Here is an 18,848-nt window from a genome sequence, read left to right on the forward strand (position 1 = left end):
TGTATAATATCAGCGGTTATTGAAAGGATTTCTATTTCTAAGTCATTCAAGGGCTTTTTACAAAATAGGAGTTAGGTTTGCAAATGTAGATGTAATTGGATCAGTAGGAATCCATCTATAAATTAACCCAGCAAGATTCAGACTGAAGGTTCAAAATGGCTATGAAACCCCTAACATGACGAGGAATCATAGAGCAGGTCAGTCTTGCATATTCATAGACAAACTGTCTGGAAAAAAAAGGTATTTTTATTTGTGTTTATTCTATAGTGCCTTCAAAGCATGCCACCCCAAAATAAAGAGCTTCTACTTTGCAACAGACTGCCTTGAAGAAATGAATAGGTAAGTTATGTTTCCTCTTTATCATGGCACTCCAATAACTGAAAATTATATTTCATCTCACATAGAAATACACTCTTGGAGCATGATGTCATGCTGATTGAGAGTGTTCTCAGTACTTAGCCCACATAGTTCTCCATTAATTCTAATACATACATTACACTGTGTGACTCACTTTGCTGAAATTTTCTGTCATGCTACATGTCAAATTTTGGCAAAGATGTGTTTGGAAAGTTAGTTCTGTTGGTCTCATCTCCACTCATACTTAACAGTACACCCACATGATGGGATGAGGTATTCTAAAGTTAGATCTAGTGACAATCCACTGTAATGGGACAGGACCTGAAACCAGGCACAAGCAATTTGAAGTATTTTTTTAATCAATCAGAAACAGGACTGAACCTATGAGGTGCTTTTTATATTTCATGCCACAATTTGAAAACAAAAAAGAAACCCAACCAAAAAACACGACAACAAAAAGCCAAACCCCCAGAACCCCCAACAACGACAAAACCCTGTAGTAATTAACTTATTCATCACATCGCTCTCCCCACAAGGCACAGAGCTAGGAAAGTTCAATTTTTGGCATTACTGTGTGCTTTTTAATGCCCTTGAATGTGCTGGGAGGACATTCAAAACTTGACTGGACAAGGCCCTGAATAACCTGATCCAGCATCAAAGTTGGCCCTGCTGTGGGTGGGGAGTGGGAACAGACAACCTCCTGGGATCTCTTCTAACCTAAATTACTCTGTGTTTCTATTTTGTGATTCAGTGATGAAGGCAGAGGTTAGATAAAGGTGGGACAGGAACTCTGATCCTCAAAGGCAGAGTCAAATGTTCTACCTCCTCCTGTTACTTGACTAATTTGTTTATTCCCAGCTGAGGTAAAAAGCAAGGACACATGGGACAATGTTACCGTGTTCTGAAGCCTTAAATCTTTCCTCACATAAACAGCTCAAACTTTGAGGTTTAGTTAGTTTTTTCTGTTCGCAGACTTAGAAAGACAGAATTACTTTAGAATGCAGCTGCATCTTTTTCTTTGGAATACTAATGTCTAAAAATTATTTTTAAATTGAGCATTTATATCCTGTGGCTTATGTAGCCCTTCAGGAAATAGTGTATTGATGTGTAATATTGGCTGTATTGAAAGAGTTGAGGCCAGTTCATCACCCACTGATGAGGATGATGCTGAGGTTCAGTTATCCAGAGTATCTCATTGTGGCTAGCTGTCATTTTTAGGATACAAATTTGCTGAAACATATTGTCTCCAATGTTAATAATGTTCCATTGTTCATTTATGTGATGTGGCTGAGATTTCATTGGTCCAAAATTGAAGGGAGGATATTCTGCTATTTTTAACCGTGCATTGTCCCTCCCTTGATTTTAGCTACTTTGATAGCTATCATTTGCTGAAGTACAATTGATCATGTCTTCCTATTACACCATAAAATGCTCTGACTCAAGGAGTCATACATTCAATAAACTGCTCTTACAATATTAATGGATTTTTCTATGGGGAGCCAATGAGGTCATCTTTATGACAGTTTACAGCCTTCATTGGGAAAGTACCAGGATATATCTTTATATCATACTATCATTTCATATCATTTAGTATGGAATTTTTGAGAGCCTTTTTCCTGACTTCTGGGGACTGATTCCCAATGGAGAAGACAAAAAGTTAACTCCTTTTGAAGTATTATTTGCACTATTTTTCCTTCAGAAATGCTGTTCTTGTAGAGTAATTGGAATTCATTCTCCAATCCAAATGGTGGATTACTATGCTGCCTCTGGGGCATCCCTTGCAGCTTTTAAACGCTTCCTGGAATTCCTTCTTCAAGATATTTTGTGTGAAATTCAAAAATTAATAAGCAAGATTCATAGATGAAAAATGCACTTGAAATACTAATTTCATAAATCTCTGTCTTCCCAGCAAATTGCTAGCTATCTGAGGAAAAAGGCATCTCATACTCCTGCAGCCACCACAAAATTTAACTGGATTTTCTATGCTGATAGAATGGTAGAGCTTTCATGCTGAAAAGTAAAGGAGTTTTAATATGGAGAGGGCCACAGCATCTCTTTATTCACTGTGTGGGGAACATATACCCTTTCTTCAACTGCGTTTACCACCAGGTTTTGTTTTAACAGCTGTTTTTAGAGTTTCCTACTTCACATTCACTGTTTAATAATTTTTTTCCTCTCCAGAATATTTTAACCTGCCTTTATTACTGCATTGCTGTTGAAAGAATTGTATACCAATGGGTAGTAATTGATTTGTATGTAGCAGGTAGAGTCTGTCTGTTGCAGCTGAATTTTGCCTGCTGTGTTGTGTGGTGCAGACAGACTTGGTTTTGCAAAATTAATGCTCACGCTGTTTTGTCAGATCTTACATGAGCATAGTTGTGTTCTTAGGAATGAATTAATAATGAAATTGATGAGCTCATCTTTTGCTTGCCATGGTCACAGGGTGCTCCAAGCTTGTTAAAGGCCTTATTTCCCAGAAGTGCTTCATCTATTACTGTATCATGCATAACCTGTTAATAGCTTTAATACTCCTAAGGAAACAAGCACTGAATTTAATATTCAGCTGTTTTACAATATCTATTTTATTTAAAACTTTCATGTGAGTGAAGTGTGCACTGCAGTGCATTTAAAATCTCCTTATGGACTTCAAATATGTAATTTAGAAAAGTTCATATTTTAGCTGAATAATTTGATCACATTTGATTTGAATAACTGGGTTAACTTTGCAGTATTAATAACTTCCATAAACCTTTGCATTCATTCAAAAAAATATAACAAATATCTGCTATGGGGTTGCTCCCAATATTTTTCAAGTAAACAGCTGAAAGATTATAACACAATATTTCTCTTAAAAAGAAACTCTTTGAAAATTGAAGTATTCTGAATTAAAACTGTATTGATAATAAGTGAATTTCAGGATGCATATATTTTTTGATTTTTGATAGAATATAACCAAGCAAATTACTCATGGCTGTTTCTAAATCATCCTCTTATTACTGAAGTTCGCTCAGCTGTCTTCCTTAAATTTTGGGCATTTTAGTTTCTTTGATAGATCTTGGCCAAATCAGATGGTGGGCCAGTTCATATGAAAAGATGGTGGACCAGTTAAATAATTAAAAGTATTAATACATCTTTTACAGTTCTAACTTACTTTCAATCTTCACTTACAAATAAGGTAACAGCTAAGAAGATATCTCAGCAACTAAAAATTTCAGACCCATGTTCCTGATAGACATTGCCCATCTTATAAACAAGAGTTCCTTGAGAAGTGAGCAGGAGGGTAATCATGTCAGATCTGTCTGCCCTAATTTAACAGTTCTTTAACAAATAGAGTTGAATATGTTATTAAAGTGCTCTTGCTCCCCAGTTCCTTACCCAATGAAAAGCAAAGAGATCATTCTGCAGAACATGAAAGGTAGTTTCAAATAAAAATCCCTGAAATGGAGATTCCTATGGTGGTGTAAGTAAACATAAACAGCATGTTCTCTCCTTCCTTTATGTTCCTATAAACTTGTTTCAAATCCAGGAAAAATAGTCCGTGCCCAAGGCCACTTCAGTCCTCTAATTTAATGTTCTCACATAAAAGCTCATAAGTTGCAGCACCAATAAAACAATCTTCTGATCAGAATTACGTGATTAAATCACTATGTATGTGGGAGTGAACAGTGCAATAGTAGAGCTACCATGCTCTATTTGGGGAAAATACTACACAGGGAAGTACTAGTACATGGCTGTTCATACTTAAAATCTCCTTTTCCTGGCTAGTCACCTAACTCCTCCTTTCTATGATTTATGCATTACTTACTACAGACTTGTGAAGTACCATTTTCCAGTTAATACAGTTTGAGAACCAGTCGCTTATAGCATAGCTCTAAGGAGTTTGCAGTACACAATTACAATTATCCAATACACAATCCAAATCAGCATTCAGGTATGAATTTATCCTTAATGTGTGGGAGTTAGAATTTGCATTGTCTTTCTGTACTAGTTTATATTACAAAATTAACTTAATCAAATTCTGCTGTAAATAATATCATTGTGAATTAGTATAGTTCTTCTGGGAGTTAAACAGTTTAACTGCATTTAATATAGCAGATTTTGTGATTACAGGGCTGTACCTCTCAGTGATGAATGAACATGCATCACAGTCACATATTGTGATGTTGTGCTGGAGATATGAAGTTAACACTGCAACACCTCAAGTTTTTAGTTAAGAAAATAAGTAATATATACATAATTAAATAAGCCAGGCATTTAACAGTATTGCTTGGCCTATATGATCTGATTTCTTTAAGAATATGTGGAAGTAGAATTACATAATTTCACAAGTAAATCATCCCATTCTCACAAAAGTTGCCCTCTAAAACCCAAAAAACCCCACTCGTCCCTTTTCAGACCATACTAAACTCAGTTCTCTTGCTCATAAAGAATATTTCATGTCTCCAAAGCTTTCTTTTGGGCCAAGCACTTTTACAGCTTTACATCCATTCCTTGTACTTTGGTAAGAATGGTAGAAAATTATCTGGAGAATACTATGTGGCTGCACATGCTGAAGGATATATAATGTCACAGTCAGCATAGGAAGCTGTAGGTGAGTGCAGCAACCAGTACTTGTCCTTAAGTGGATGCCCAAAAAGTTTGGTGAGTTACCCAGAGTAACATGGTTAAATCCAATAGCACAAGGTTACAGAAGAGTAAAATCCAGAAGCCACATTTGACTAATGAAGAAAATATCTTATTGTCATCTTAACAGATTCCTTTAAGTATCAGCTTCCGTACCTTTAAGTACCAGCCTTCTGACTACAAAGGCATAGTAGTGCAGCTGGCTGACAGGGTGAAGTCAAAAATCCCATTAAGTGGATGAAGTAGATGCGTATGCACGGAGGGCACAAACTGCCATGGTTCACTTGCCAGCTCTTAAGCTGTCTGGGGCTTTTTCATATTTTTCCAGCCTGACAAATCTAAGAAGACAATGCACGAAACAAGATCAACAGAGTCATGTCAAAGGATTAAATCAGAAAGTACTTGCAGTTTAGCCGTGAATGATTTTACTTAACAAATTCCAGCAACTGTGACAAATACAATAGCAGAAATACAGGCTGCTAAGAGTTGATATGTTTGGAGAGATGAGCTCATTGAGAATACTCTGCTTAGTGTTGTATTTCACTGTGAGACATCAGTTACATTTTGGGGCTTCGTTTTGGGTTGAGGAAAATCAAGGCATCATTTTAGCCATACCTACTACAGGAACCTTTATTCTGTTAAATGAATATGTTAACTGTATAACCTTAGAAAATACTGAAAATAACATACCTTAGAAACCAACATGGGAAACTTCCTGATTTCTTTTTTAGGTGTCCAGTAAGAGAGACTGGTCAGGAAGAAGCCAGCATAGCAAGTACAAAACCAATTAAATCAGTTTAAAAATACAGTTTTGTATTACAAAGAACTGAATTCTAGAATCCAATTACCCCCATGCAAGAAAATAAAAAACAGAATACAAAATTTTTAATCAGAAATTAAATATAAATTGCAGTGAATAAATTCTATGTATGAAATAAATAGTTCAAGGGAATCTATTTTTAATAGGCTTAAAGATAACTTGATTAAGTCAAATTTAACTTCCACTTCAGTTTTGGTTTTTTCCTTTTAACTAAATTATGTGAAGTGTAGATGCAATCTCAAAAGTGAAGAAAGATATTTTCCTGCACTGAGATATTTATTGCACAAGCCCAAGACAACATACAAGTGCAAGTACCAGTTGAAGAAAAGATGCAAGAAAGAAAGGAAATACAGAACTTTATTCTATCCTTCAATGTCTCAGTATTTCACTGGTTTCATTTTCAAGGGAACATTTAACAGAAAGATAATGAAAGTGGATAGACTCTTTTTTGAATTTACACCTTTCCAGGATATATCCTCTACTTTTTCAGTTGAATTACATAGTTTCTTCTTTCTTCTACATACCAGCCATCTTGTATATGCAAAAGTATATGCATCATTGAGGATATGAGCAAATAAAACTTACTTGAACCATAGAAACTTATACTTCATGACCTGTTCTCCAGGAATTTATGGAATGGTTTTAACTATAACCTTAAAAATTACAGACTCACACCTCTTTCTTTAAAAACTGGTTCCCCTTTTGCCTCTGGTTTTCATTTGCATGCACTAAATGTAATTGTTCTCTCAAATTTATTATAACTGAGATTGTCCAAGTTGGTCTGGCTTTTTTACTCATGCTATTTCACTCTAAGCTGTAAGAAGGAATGGCCAAGTGGGTAAAGTGTGATGCCACTATGAAAACTATCATTGCCTTCAGTCCCAGAACCTCACACTGACATTGGACCAGCTCATCTCCACACTCAGCAGGAGTAAATCATAAGAGGCACTAAACAGAAACTTCCTGCATTTGTACAATGAGTAATAGCATACTCTCATTTTTAATACAGTGTGTTAGGACAGTGAAGCTATGCAAAATTGTTTCCCCAGCTGTTTGGACCTCTTCAGCATTTTCCAGTGTTTTTATCAGATGATCAGTAAGAGAATGTGCTCCTGACTCCTGACAATTCAGGGCATTTCAAGCATGACTCACTCTTCTGTACCAAGTTTTGATTATTGCGACAGCTACTTAGTTCATCATTGCCCTCAGTGCCTTTGTAATCATCACTTGCCAGGCCTGGGGATAGAATCAGACTCTCAAAAAACACCCTGGGCTGTAATCCCCTGGTACTAACCAGAATTAACTCAGTAAATTTAACGTAACTTCCTACCATGCAACTCTATTTTACCCCAAAGCAAAGACAACAGTGCCTGTTTCTCATTAACAGAATTAATTAAAGTCTGATTTATTTAGAATTTAAACCATTGAGACAAGTACAAAACTTACTTGTGTATTTAGATGACAACACTTGAAGCTTATCTTTTCCTGCATTTGGTTCAGTAAGTTACAGTCAATAAAAAATAATTAATACACTTGTTGGTCCCTTGTAAGTGGTTACAATGTACCTCAGTAAGACAGATACCACATCTTATAGAGATGTTGTGCAACATTGAAGTGAAATTGATTTATGGAATAGAACTTCACAACTCACAAAGAGGTATAAAGCAGGTATGTTTATTGCGGCGCCGGGTGTGAGGGGGTTCACTTCTCCTAACTCACACACTGAGAGCTCAACAAGCTAGACATTTATTACACACAAACATACATATTCACCAGATTTCACAGGCATAGGAGGAGATTATTACAATTAGTTCCAAGAACTCATTAATACCATTCCCTTCCCCCTACTCCTACATTCAGTGAAGAATTCAGAATCAAATAGCTGAGATTCCAAGCTTTCCACGGAGAACTTTTTATAACCTTGACTGCCTGTTTTATTAAATGGAAGTGGTTTGCTCATCAAGTAAACTCATCAAGTTTACATAACTTTCCTTTGAACTCAGCTTGCATTTGATGTTAACTGTAAGAAAACGATGTGTAATCTTAGCACTTCTATAACTCCTGATGAACCTCAAAAACATTCACCCATGCTTTTTTAAAAGACACAAAACCTCAAATTGAGATTCTTTTTCTTTTATCAGAGGAGAGTTTATCATTATAAGCCACTGAATGTCATCAGATAACCCTTTTTGTTGTCTTGACAAAAAGCTAACTCTTACTTGTGGTAAAATGAAGTAAGAAAGTACTTGTAACTATAGCTGAAGATCTTCTGGCCCTCTGGAAGAGAAAAATCTGAGCAGTCTTAGAGAAGTTACATTGGAAACCATATGAATAAAGCTGATACTCTGCATATCCTAAGAATATCCATGTTCTCTTGAAGATTAGTAATAACACTTTGACTGTTATCTATATATGCTTCCAAGATCTAAAAATCTCAAATTAACAATGAGCAACGAGATAAATCTGGCAAGAAAGTTCAGACAATATAAATTCCCACTGACCACCGAAACAGCTGAATCTGCTTTAACTTTGAAAATGGTAATAAGTCTTCATTTATCACTGGTGCTTAAGCAGAACCTTAGTTGAAGCTGCTCAGGCATTCTGCTTAATTGCCAAAGGCATATGGTAAAGAATGACTAAAACTATTCTGTTCCAATGCTAATGAGTTTAGAAATTCAGGAACAACAGTTGAAAAAATAGTGAATACAAATGCTTAATAATGAGCAAGGGTATGATGTCATTTCAATTGCTGCAATAAAGAATATGTCTTTCAAGAGAACATCAAGTGATCTGCATGCTGTTTGTGGAATGAAATTAGACTGGTGAGCACTGTAGAAAATCTTTTCTGCAAACCTGTTAATCCACTTGCAATTTACTTCTTTTGTGATAAAGATAAGTTATTGATATGCCAATGCAAACAATCTCTCTATAAGCAGTTCTAAGCCTGCCCTTGTGAAAACTAATCAGCATTTCCATTTTTATTTCCAACCTGCTCGCTTCTGTTCTAATGCTGAAATGCAAAACAATATTATTGTACAATCTTTCTATGTTCATAGTTTTGCAAGTAAATTAAACCCTACAACAATTCCTTGTGAGAAGTAAATGTTGTTGTCCCCTTTGGATATTTATGAAAGTCATAACATATGTAGAACGATTTGCTGAAGGCCGTGCAATGAGTCAGTGTTATATCCAATATTACAGATTAAGATCATTGCTCTGAGCAACTGCCAAGCGTTGCTTAGACCAGGAGATCAATAGATGCTGAACTGCAAGCTATTTTTAGTGGAGAGTTCACTCATCTGTCTCATCTTGCCTCCCTACTGTGTATGCCACCTTCCATATACTGTACTATTAAATCAATAACACATTCACATATATCCTTAGAAGATTTTTTTCTGTTCAATGGGGAAAGAATTACACTGAATAGTTTTCTTGTTTTAATCTGCAAAAAACTTGCCCTTATACTATGTATTGTTTGCTTATGTCTTTCTTGAAGCTTTTGAAAGATGTTTTTTTCATGATAAGATTCATTAACAACAAGCATAATTATTAACAAATTTCATGTTGCAATGTTAAGGAAAAAAGAACTGCTTCTGAAGATTACCTTACATGCAACATACTAGGAAATGGATAACATAGTAAATACTTTAGCCACTGTGAAGGGAACAGTTAAGATTGCATCCCCATCACTGCAGATGTCTCTTAATAGGGCTCTTTTCTTTGGTTATATTTCCTTGTTGACGAAAATAGGGCAATTCTTGATTTTCCATTTGCTTAACATTAAGAAGTGGCTTTCCTCTCTGTGTGTTCATTTCCTTTTCTATTGTCTTTCAATTATATATTTTATAAACATCTCGTAATGTTATGTAAAGAAAACTCTACAGGTATTTTCCCCAAAACTTACTATACTGTATACAAAATATACTACGTATTTTCCTAATGAAACAATGAATCTTATTTTTGTCCAAACTGATTAATTTTGGGACAAAGAAAGAAACCAGAACATCCAACGTAAAAGGCAAATATTGAAGCATTTTCAACATTCCAACCCTTGTTTCAGAAACCTAAGATTTCGTGTGAAAAAATCAAAGCAAAAGAATATTGATATCGCAGCTCAACACGCCTAGGCATTTACATCACCAGTACCATGGATCTAGAGCAGCAAATGAGCAGTGGAATACTGTCACTGTCTGGTTTAGTTTTTTGATTCTACATATTTAATACAACTTTTTCCTAATACAGATCTTCATACAATTATATTCATAACTCTGTTTTATTCGATAGCATTTTTGCAATTCAGGTTAAGTTCCTGAAATTAACATAAGTAGCAATCAGAATAAATGCAATGTACTCCTTTACACAATGTCTCTGGAAAGCATCTCACACAAACAGTTTGCAGATGCAGCTTAGAGAGGATTTGAGTCTGCTTGATGTGGAGACTGATCTGGATGCTCTGTTCTACACAGACTATTCTAAACTTTCATTCAGTCACTGCTAAAGTTAGAGTGTTAGTGCATGTGCTTCATATTGTCTTGATGATGTAAGGAAGATTTGATATCATGATTCTTCAGTTTTCTATGCAGCAGAATAAAATGCAGTAAGTCTGATACTCTGCTTGACAAACATCCTCCAGCAGATGTGAACAGAAGCCCAGAGGTACAGCTGCATTGTACTTGAACTGGAACATCCCTCACTTGAAATAATTAACCACTGAACACAGCTGAATCATGATTTTAACAGTGTTCCATTTCTGGGCTAAGCATTGTCTCTGACTTCTCCAAATGTTAAGAATGTGTTAAGATTTACACTAAATGTTCCTTTGAAGTATCTCTCTGACTCATTTTTTATTCTATTAGATGGATGAACCGTTTGGGTCTCGCAGCAATTGGTTACACACCTGATGACAAGGATATTCATCCAGATGAAGGTAATGCTTCAGATATAATTGGGAGAAAAAAGCAGAGAGTACGTATCTGTTCATTATTTGAACAAAGTTGGAGATGTCAGAACTGTCTTCTTTATTAACCATATCTTTCAAAAAAATCCATTTTCCTAAGAACCACTATCCTCGAAGCGCTGTATTTCCTGGTGCCACCACCAGAGAAAATAAAACCTGAGCAAAAACTCGTGAAACTGTTTAAAACTGTCAATAAGGAGAACACAAGGTTGAGGATGAGGTATGACCTCCCCAGTCACAGCCAAGGTTTGCTCATCACCTTGGAGCAAGTGAAGACACCACAAACACAGGTCACTGTGCTTTAGAACTGGTTTTGCATCTCCTGAGCTCAGGTGCCAGCCTAGCCAGCCAGCCACTAGCCATGGTGGAAGTTGTCGTGCTCAGATAATTAAAGGAAATATTGAGGTTCGACTTTACTTCAACATCTAGAATGAAAATCCTCTTTGTGATCAGGTGGGTTTTACGTATGTGATAGTTAGGTGTCTATCCTGCTTTCTGTAACACTATCCTAAAACCTTTGATGGTGGTTCTACATATCAGTGTGCCAGGCATTTTCACGAGTCTGTTCCTTAGTGACTGGCAGACACCTAGGTGACTGTGAAATGTTTACCTTTGCATGCTAATGGTATTTAAAGCACATGAGTGAAACCCAGAATGCTTTGCTAGCAGATTACTGGAGTGAAAGCGACCAGGATGACATTGATGGCTCTCTGACCCTGAAGCAGGAAGGCTCTTCAACACTGTGTGACAGCTATCATCGAACACCCTCAGTGAGTTATAAATACTGCATTTGACTGTAGGTCACCAAAAAATGTATGTGCCTTTATTTGCATTTTCCTTGGTTTGGAATATTTAATTGCCATCAAGGCAGAGCAAGGATGAATCTCATTGGAAGAATGAAATTACTGCTGTTCATCATAACCTAAGCCCCAGATGTTTCCTTAACAACCCAATTGCAAAAAAAGCTGTGGTAAATGTTTCCTTACACAGATATGTCACCAGACTGTGAATGTGACCTTTATAGGATTTGAGAGACTACACCTACTGATAGTCAAATACTGACTTTACTGCAGAATATGAAAAGAATGTGGTAGATGGGATACTGAGACTGTTTTCTGAGTATGAATATTGGATACCAGATGCTAGAGATTAAGATAGATCACATTCATGAGTGATCCTGTTCTAGTACAAACATATTTTTAAGGAACATACCTTTAGAGGCAAGGGCTTATTTACAGTATGAAGCATTGTGTACAATACCATAGTAGTGACAGTATTTTCTGATAGTCATAAGATGTGAAGGAGCTGATAAAAGTACTTCTAATATATTGTGTGCAGACAGGTTTTGATAACTGAGGCAAAAACCCCCATTTTGTATATGAAGAGGCTCTAGCAGCAAATAAGAACATTTCTATTATATGGAACATAGACAAGCTGTGATGATCACTCTGTATTTCTAAGTGCAGATAGGACTGTTCTCTATTTTTCTTTCAGATTTTTCTTCAGCGTGAATGACACGATCCTCACACAGCCAGAACCAAAGAAAGAGTGACTGAGACAACAGCATCACATGGGTGAAGTTCAGACTGATTTTCACCCATGTGATGCTGTTTTATCAACTGAGATACAGGTTAAGCCTCTCCCTTTCTGTTTTTCCACATTTTTGCCTTTCTCTTTGTTTTTGAATAAAAATGATAAAAAGACCCAGCAGAAGTAACTAAAATAATTGGAGAATTCAGCAGTCCCCCTGGGTGCTGAAGTTGGTTTATTTTGGGGTTTTTTTCCTATTTGGCTGGACACTTATTCCCTAAAATGAAGAAATCCAATTATGGTTTCTTTTGAGGACTTTCTTGTCTTCACAGCATACTGCTGGACTGAGCACAAATTGGATGGGTCTTCAGGAAATCTGTACCAGGATTATACTGTTCTTTCCAGCAGGAGTTGCTCATGGGCAGAGAATGTGTAAAACAAGAATAGGGAGTGGTTAAAACATAGCACTGGCATAAAGGTTCTCACTGCTAATTATATTCTGTTTACAGAGGTTCATATTATGACATATCAAAACACACATATCAGACCATTTTATTAGTGTATGTCACATAACGTTCTACACTACAGTCATTTCTTGGGTCTCTCTAAACCGTTGGTTTATCGTCAGGTACTTTTGTATCTCTTCAGGTGAATTCTTCAAGTCCATTCCCTGAAGTCAAACAAGGTCGACACTTTTCAAGCGAATCAACATATTCTCATTCTTCTGCTGAGGATTCTCGGCAAGATGTAGCAGGAAGCACCCACTCATCGGGATGCAGACCTCCCTACCGAGAGAGACGCTCGTGGCAGGATCTGATAGAGACTCCACTAACCAGTTCAGGGCTCCATTTTCTTCAGACTGTTCCTCCTGATGCAGACTACATGAGTGGCCAGCCTGGAATGTCACCAGACAGACGAAGACAAGCAACGCTACCAGTCCAGAGACGACATAATTATGAGCAGGATGGGCCTTTCCCTTTGGTGGAATGTCAAAGGGGACATAGCTGTCATAGCAGGCCACAGCAGCAGCGTAGTCAAAGCCTTCCCCGAAACAGAGACGTGAGGGGTAAGGGCCGTGTAAAGTCCATAGAAGGAACAGATGACAAGCTAGAAGAGAAAGTTCCTATTAGAAGGCATAATAGTTTCTGTGCAGAAGGTAAGCTTTTGCAGATGTTCTGATCCTCTGAATGCTGTTGAAAGCCAGAGCAATATTGCCATTACTATCAGCAAGGTTCTTGTGGTTGAACAGTTTTATGTTGGCAAATACATGTAACAGGAGTTTGTACTTGAAATGCTTGGATAAAATGCTAAGAACATGGCTTTGGGGCTGATCAAAATGTTCTTGTTTTAGCAAAACAAAAATTAGAGAACTGTGTCATGCCTGAATTTGTAGTATCGCTTGCTGGTTTTAAAAACTTCACCTGAATCATTAGATTGATTGTTAGGCTTCTTTACTTTCTTTCAGAAAATGTAAAAGAAATAGGAGAAAATACAGATGGTCTGCAAGAGCTCTACAAATCTCTGGAACAAGCCAGTTTGTCAGCTTTTGGAGAGCAGCGTCCTTCCACCAAGCAGGAGTTCCGCAAGTCTTTCGTAAAGCGATGTAATGATCCAGTTATCAATGAAAAGCTTCACCACATCAGAGTTCTCAAGAGCACTTTAAAAGTAAGGCTTTATCACTAATTTTGTGTATAAGCAACATAAACTAGTAAAAGTATAAATGTTTCCCATGGATGAGGCTTTCTTTGGAGCTTCAGAATTAAGTTCCAAAGAAATGAAAACACTTGAAAACAAACATGTTCCAGCTTAAGGAAGATAAATTAGTAAATAATTTGGCAATCTTCATAGGCATGTTGTAGAAAGTACCAAGGACTGAGTTCTCACAGTTTAAGCTGTAATAATTCCTGAATGTAGGTCAAAGTTTCACAGGTCCATAGCAGTTTCCCTAACCGTTTGCATTAAAATGAAAGAAGAAATAAAGTGACAAAATACAAAGTATGGCATAAGTTTCATTTTGACATGTACTTTGTCTTTCTGGAATTTGATAGGCGAAGGAAGGGGACCTTACTGTTATCAACAGTCTTCTGGATGATCCCAACTTAACATCAAAGAAGTTTAAAGATTGGAAACTAAAGAACTATGAATTTTTCCTGGACATCTGTGAGTACAGTGCTGCTGTGAAATCTCAAAATGGAGCCTCTGAAATTGCAACCTCAGCACCAATGCTGACACATACACACTCCTTCATTGAAACTCACGTGTGACAGGAATCATACCCTGAATAATTGCTGGGTGCCATGAAAAATTGAATAAGACAAATACTGTAATATTTATTGATAATGTACTCAGCAGTACTGTAAGTAAGTTGGATAAGAGAATAGTGCCACAGGATGCCTACTACATTGCATGATAAGACAATAATATTCTTTATTAATTTTTTTCCATTTGCTATTATCAACCAATGTCCGTATCAATCTCTGCATTAGAAAGAAGCAGTGCAGAAGTGTAACTGAAAATAAATACCAGTATATTTAAAGTACTGTACTAAAACTAAGCTTATAATATGAGCTCCTACAATCATTTTATATATTTAGATACAGATCAGGACATATCTATGTATATAAAATGTAACGCAGTAGTTGACATTACTTTTAAAATGCCCTGAAGTTCACATTCTCACGCATTCTTTTTTGAGAAAAACACAAAATGAAAACATCAACACACTGGCCACTCTTAGAGATGAATGTTTATTTTTGCAACATTTCCAGGTAGTGACCATCATTGCAAATAACAGGACAGAGTTATCAAAATGTAAACTCAATCCCTATAGTGTGCCTTAAAATGTACACTGTACATCTAGCAAATAGATCCCAGTCTGGCCCCATGGGCATACTGTACATGCCATTTAGGTACTGTGTTTGAAACATACTGTGACTGCCTTTAAAATGAAAGAATATAAGCAAGCAGGTATGGCACAGAGTAGAACAATGTTGGTTGTTCACTAATGCTGCAACTTAAACTGATTTTAATATAATTTGAAGTAGATCATGGTGAAAGAAAAAACATCTGCACTGAATATGCTACATACTGCAGGTTTCCATAGTTTCTTCACTGTGAATTTAAGTGACACGTGACTGTGAGTCACAGAATTCTAAAGAGCATGCTTCAAGGATGAGAATTAAGTTTAAGAAACTTCTGAACTAATCAATTAAACTGTAATAGACTGATACCTAGAGCTGAAAAATGATTCAAAATGATACAATGTCTGGCAATAATTTTTAACTGTTAGTAGTACATTAGCAAGTGGGTAAAGTTATTCAATACACCATTTGAAAACCAATCTGTATTGATTGGTTTAGGAAGACACATGAGTCACATAGTGTATTTCACTTCCTTGCCTGGATGGGAATGATTTCTAAGAATCAGATTTTGGAGAAAATACTTTTGGAAAAAAAGAAAAAGAACAAACAAACAAAAAATTTGCTCTATGTTCAGTAGTATTTACTGAACATAAATTCCTAACACCCATTCACAATTTTCTTTGACTATGCTTGCTAGAATATTTCTAAAAGCAGAACAAAGAGGATGTGAATTCAGCTGGCATCATTTCACTTAAACACAAGTATTCACTGATAATCTTCTCATGAGATAAATCTCATCTCTCATACATCAAGAACTGTAAAATTTATACAGCTCAGTATAATATAGGAAAAAACATTATCTTAGTGAGGTCCTGCTATCCAGGAAGATATCTCATTATTCAAGAAGCCAGAACTGGTGAAGTTTGAACTAAACTCATTTTTTAGTTCAGTCTCCACAAAGCAGCTGTGGTGGGCTGATTTTGGCTGGCCATCAGTTTACTCATTCCTCCTTCTCATTAGGATACAGGGAGAAACTATCATGGGAAAGCTTGTGGGTTGAAACAGGGAGATCACCTACCTTGGGTAGACTTGGTTTGGAGAAAATTAATGTAATTTATTGCCAATTAAAAATACTGTTGCCATAAAAGTCGATCAGAGAAACACTCTAAGACTCAATATGGAGTTTCAGAAAGCAGCATTCTTCATTGCAGCTCTGGGTGCACATGCGAATTGTTTCACAAAGGTGAGTGTACCCGTTGCTTACTGGCAGCAGCTCTATATTTAGCATACTCATGCATATTTACAGCTTTCCCAGGAAGTTATTTACATATTCATTACATTCCCATGAACTAATTATAATATTTGCATCCTAATTACACATGTGCTTTCTTGCTGAGTGGGGGTCTCTGCTGGTCTCCGATAGTCTTCCTCACTGTGTTTACTGAATGACCTCAGTGCCTGCGCACGTTCACAAGGTCCTAGTGCTGAGTTAGCAGTTGGTATGTCCTGGCTTCTGTTCTGTTCCACATTGGACGCCACTCTGCTGTCTTAAAGGCTGGCATTCTTGGTCTGATTTATTGTCTCCTTAGTTGCTATCAGTCCCGTGATGTTCCTTCTCCTGTCAGCCCAACATTTCTTTCTCTCTATGTGTTAGCAAGTTAGAACAGTTTGCTCTATTCTACTATGTTACTTTAAAGTCACGCCTCTATTGTTAGTTTAAACCTATAATTTAAGTCTACATTTTCCCCTTTGAGACTTACAGGAATTATGTATATATCCTGATATATGCATATATATATATATGCATATATACATATATCCTGTAAGTCTCATTCTATACCCTTTACCCATATTTGATTCTAATACACCATTGTGACCAACAACTACAAAATTAAATCATCATACACACTAGGATACAGACATAAATTATTACTATAATAATCACAAACAAGGGGGTTTTAACCATATTCAGTTCAGTAGCCAAGAAGTAAGTCCATGCCATAATTCTTCAAATCTCCAGGAAGCATCATCTTTAGCAGTCTGATACAAGACCTTAGCTTGCTTCCAGATATCTGCCAGATCTGTGGATATTCTGCCTCTCTGGTCTATGTATGTGCAGCAGCTTGCGTTTATAACTGTAGAAACACCTTCTTGGGAAGATAATAGCTGATCAAGCGCCATACAGTTTTGCAGTGTTATCTGAGATAGGCTGGATACCTCAATCTGTAATGCCTGTATAGCATCTATAATGTCGTCTTCGATGTTTCAGTTCCTGCTGATGTATTTATGATCATCTTTTCCAATTCACTCACCCCCAAACATCGGAGAAACCATCTCACAAAACTGTGATGTTTTGTAGGATGATCAACAATGGCATTACGGAATATCTTGGTCCTTTTTAGGAAAGTTTTTATCTATCCTTTTTCTGGTTTGAGGGTTTTGATTATTGTAATATCCATGAGTACAACACTCAGTGTACATTTTCCAGTCCTTCCTGGGGGAAGGGCTTTTCTAGCAATATTATTACACAACCAATACCACCCTTTCCCTTCTGCAGCATTTCAATAGCCAGTCTGGGGTTCTTTGATTTGAAGTTACGTTGTACAGCTACAGATTGGGTAACGTCCTACCAAGATATATCACCAGTTTTACCTGATGCCAGCAGGTATTGTCTGAGATCCTGTTTTCCCTGCAAAGACATATCACCAGGAACAAAAGGCAGTTGGTAAGGCTGCCCATACATCAGTTCATATGGACCTACATGATTCCTTCCTGTTTGTGTTTGTATCCTTAACCAAGCAATTGATTCTGTTCCCCCATAAGTTGCCTGGTGGTTTTCTTCTCATAAAAGGCTGGGAAATAACTACTTGCCTGTTTGATGTAACACACCATTCTTCTTGGCTCCTAATAGACTAGGTAATTTCCCATCCTCTGTTTGATAACTTGGAACTTCGTTATCCAAGCTCTGATACTTATGAGGTGATATTAATTTAAGGTCCTCACCCACAGCTTCTTTGGCTGCTTTGTCAGCAACACGATTACCAATATTCACCGGAGTGTTATCAAATTGATATGCCTTGAAAGCAAATTTTTACTTTCTGACAATTCCAGAACTCTATGATCCCATGTTTGGTTACCACAGCGTATCCTGCTTTTCAGTTTCCATTTCTCATAAAGCTGCTACCATCTACAAACAGTTTGTAGTGCACATCCTTCAGGGATGTATCTTGCAGGTGGTATGACTGGAATACACCTGCTCAATAGTCTGTAAACAGTTGTGAGTCAGCTCTCCTGCTTCTGGATCGGTTTTGAAAACCACTGCTGTGCTCAAAATGTTAGTTCCTTTCAGTTCTATGTCCTCTTGTTCTAAAAGCACAGCCTGTTTTAACAGCCTGTTTGGGGAAAGACAATGACTGCTTTTCTGTTCCAGAATGGTTGTTACCATGTGAAGTACAAATACAATCCATTTTTATCCCAAAGTATTTGATATCATTTTCTATTACAGGCTCTAGTCCTTTTCTTGCTTCCGATCTTATAGGATATTGTTTCTGTCTTACTGGTCTGATGTTTGAAATGATGAATAGTTCCTGGCTCTGCAGCCTATACTAGTGGTGTGCCTGCATTCTCCACTTCTTTTGGCATATCTGGCTCAGTGGCTGGTTTCTGTAGCGTAAAACTTAGACCTCCACAGCCTTTCTGT

At 36.8% G+C, this 18,848-nt stretch overlaps 1 protein-coding gene across 1 annotated transcript in view; it reads left to right on the forward strand.

The window, feature by feature from the left end:
- The window catches only part of LOC308224578 (connector enhancer of kinase suppressor of ras 2-like), a gene marked incomplete at both ends in the record, with an annotated part of 189,371 nt that extends 174,820 nt beyond the window's left edge, over positions 1 to 14,551 (forward strand). Inside the window, 6 exons of the mRNA XM_080624676.1 lie at positions 268 to 339; positions 10,657 to 10,727; positions 11,427 to 11,527; positions 12,936 to 13,443; positions 13,753 to 13,952; positions 14,336 to 14,551. Coding sequence (XP_080480802.1) covers positions 268 to 339; positions 10,657 to 10,727; positions 11,427 to 11,527; positions 12,936 to 13,443; positions 13,753 to 13,952; positions 14,336 to 14,551 — 1,168 coding nt within the window. The remainder of the gene's footprint in view (positions 1 to 267; positions 340 to 10,656; positions 10,728 to 11,426; positions 11,528 to 12,935; positions 13,444 to 13,752; positions 13,953 to 14,335) is intronic.
- Positions 14,552 to 18,848: the final 4,297 nt, after the last annotated feature.

This window comes from Psittacula echo (genome assembly GCF_963264785.1).
Source record: "Psittacula echo genome assembly, chromosome: 8".
Classification (NCBI taxonomy): Eukaryota; Metazoa; Chordata; class Aves; order Psittaciformes; family Psittacidae; genus Psittacula; species Psittacula echo.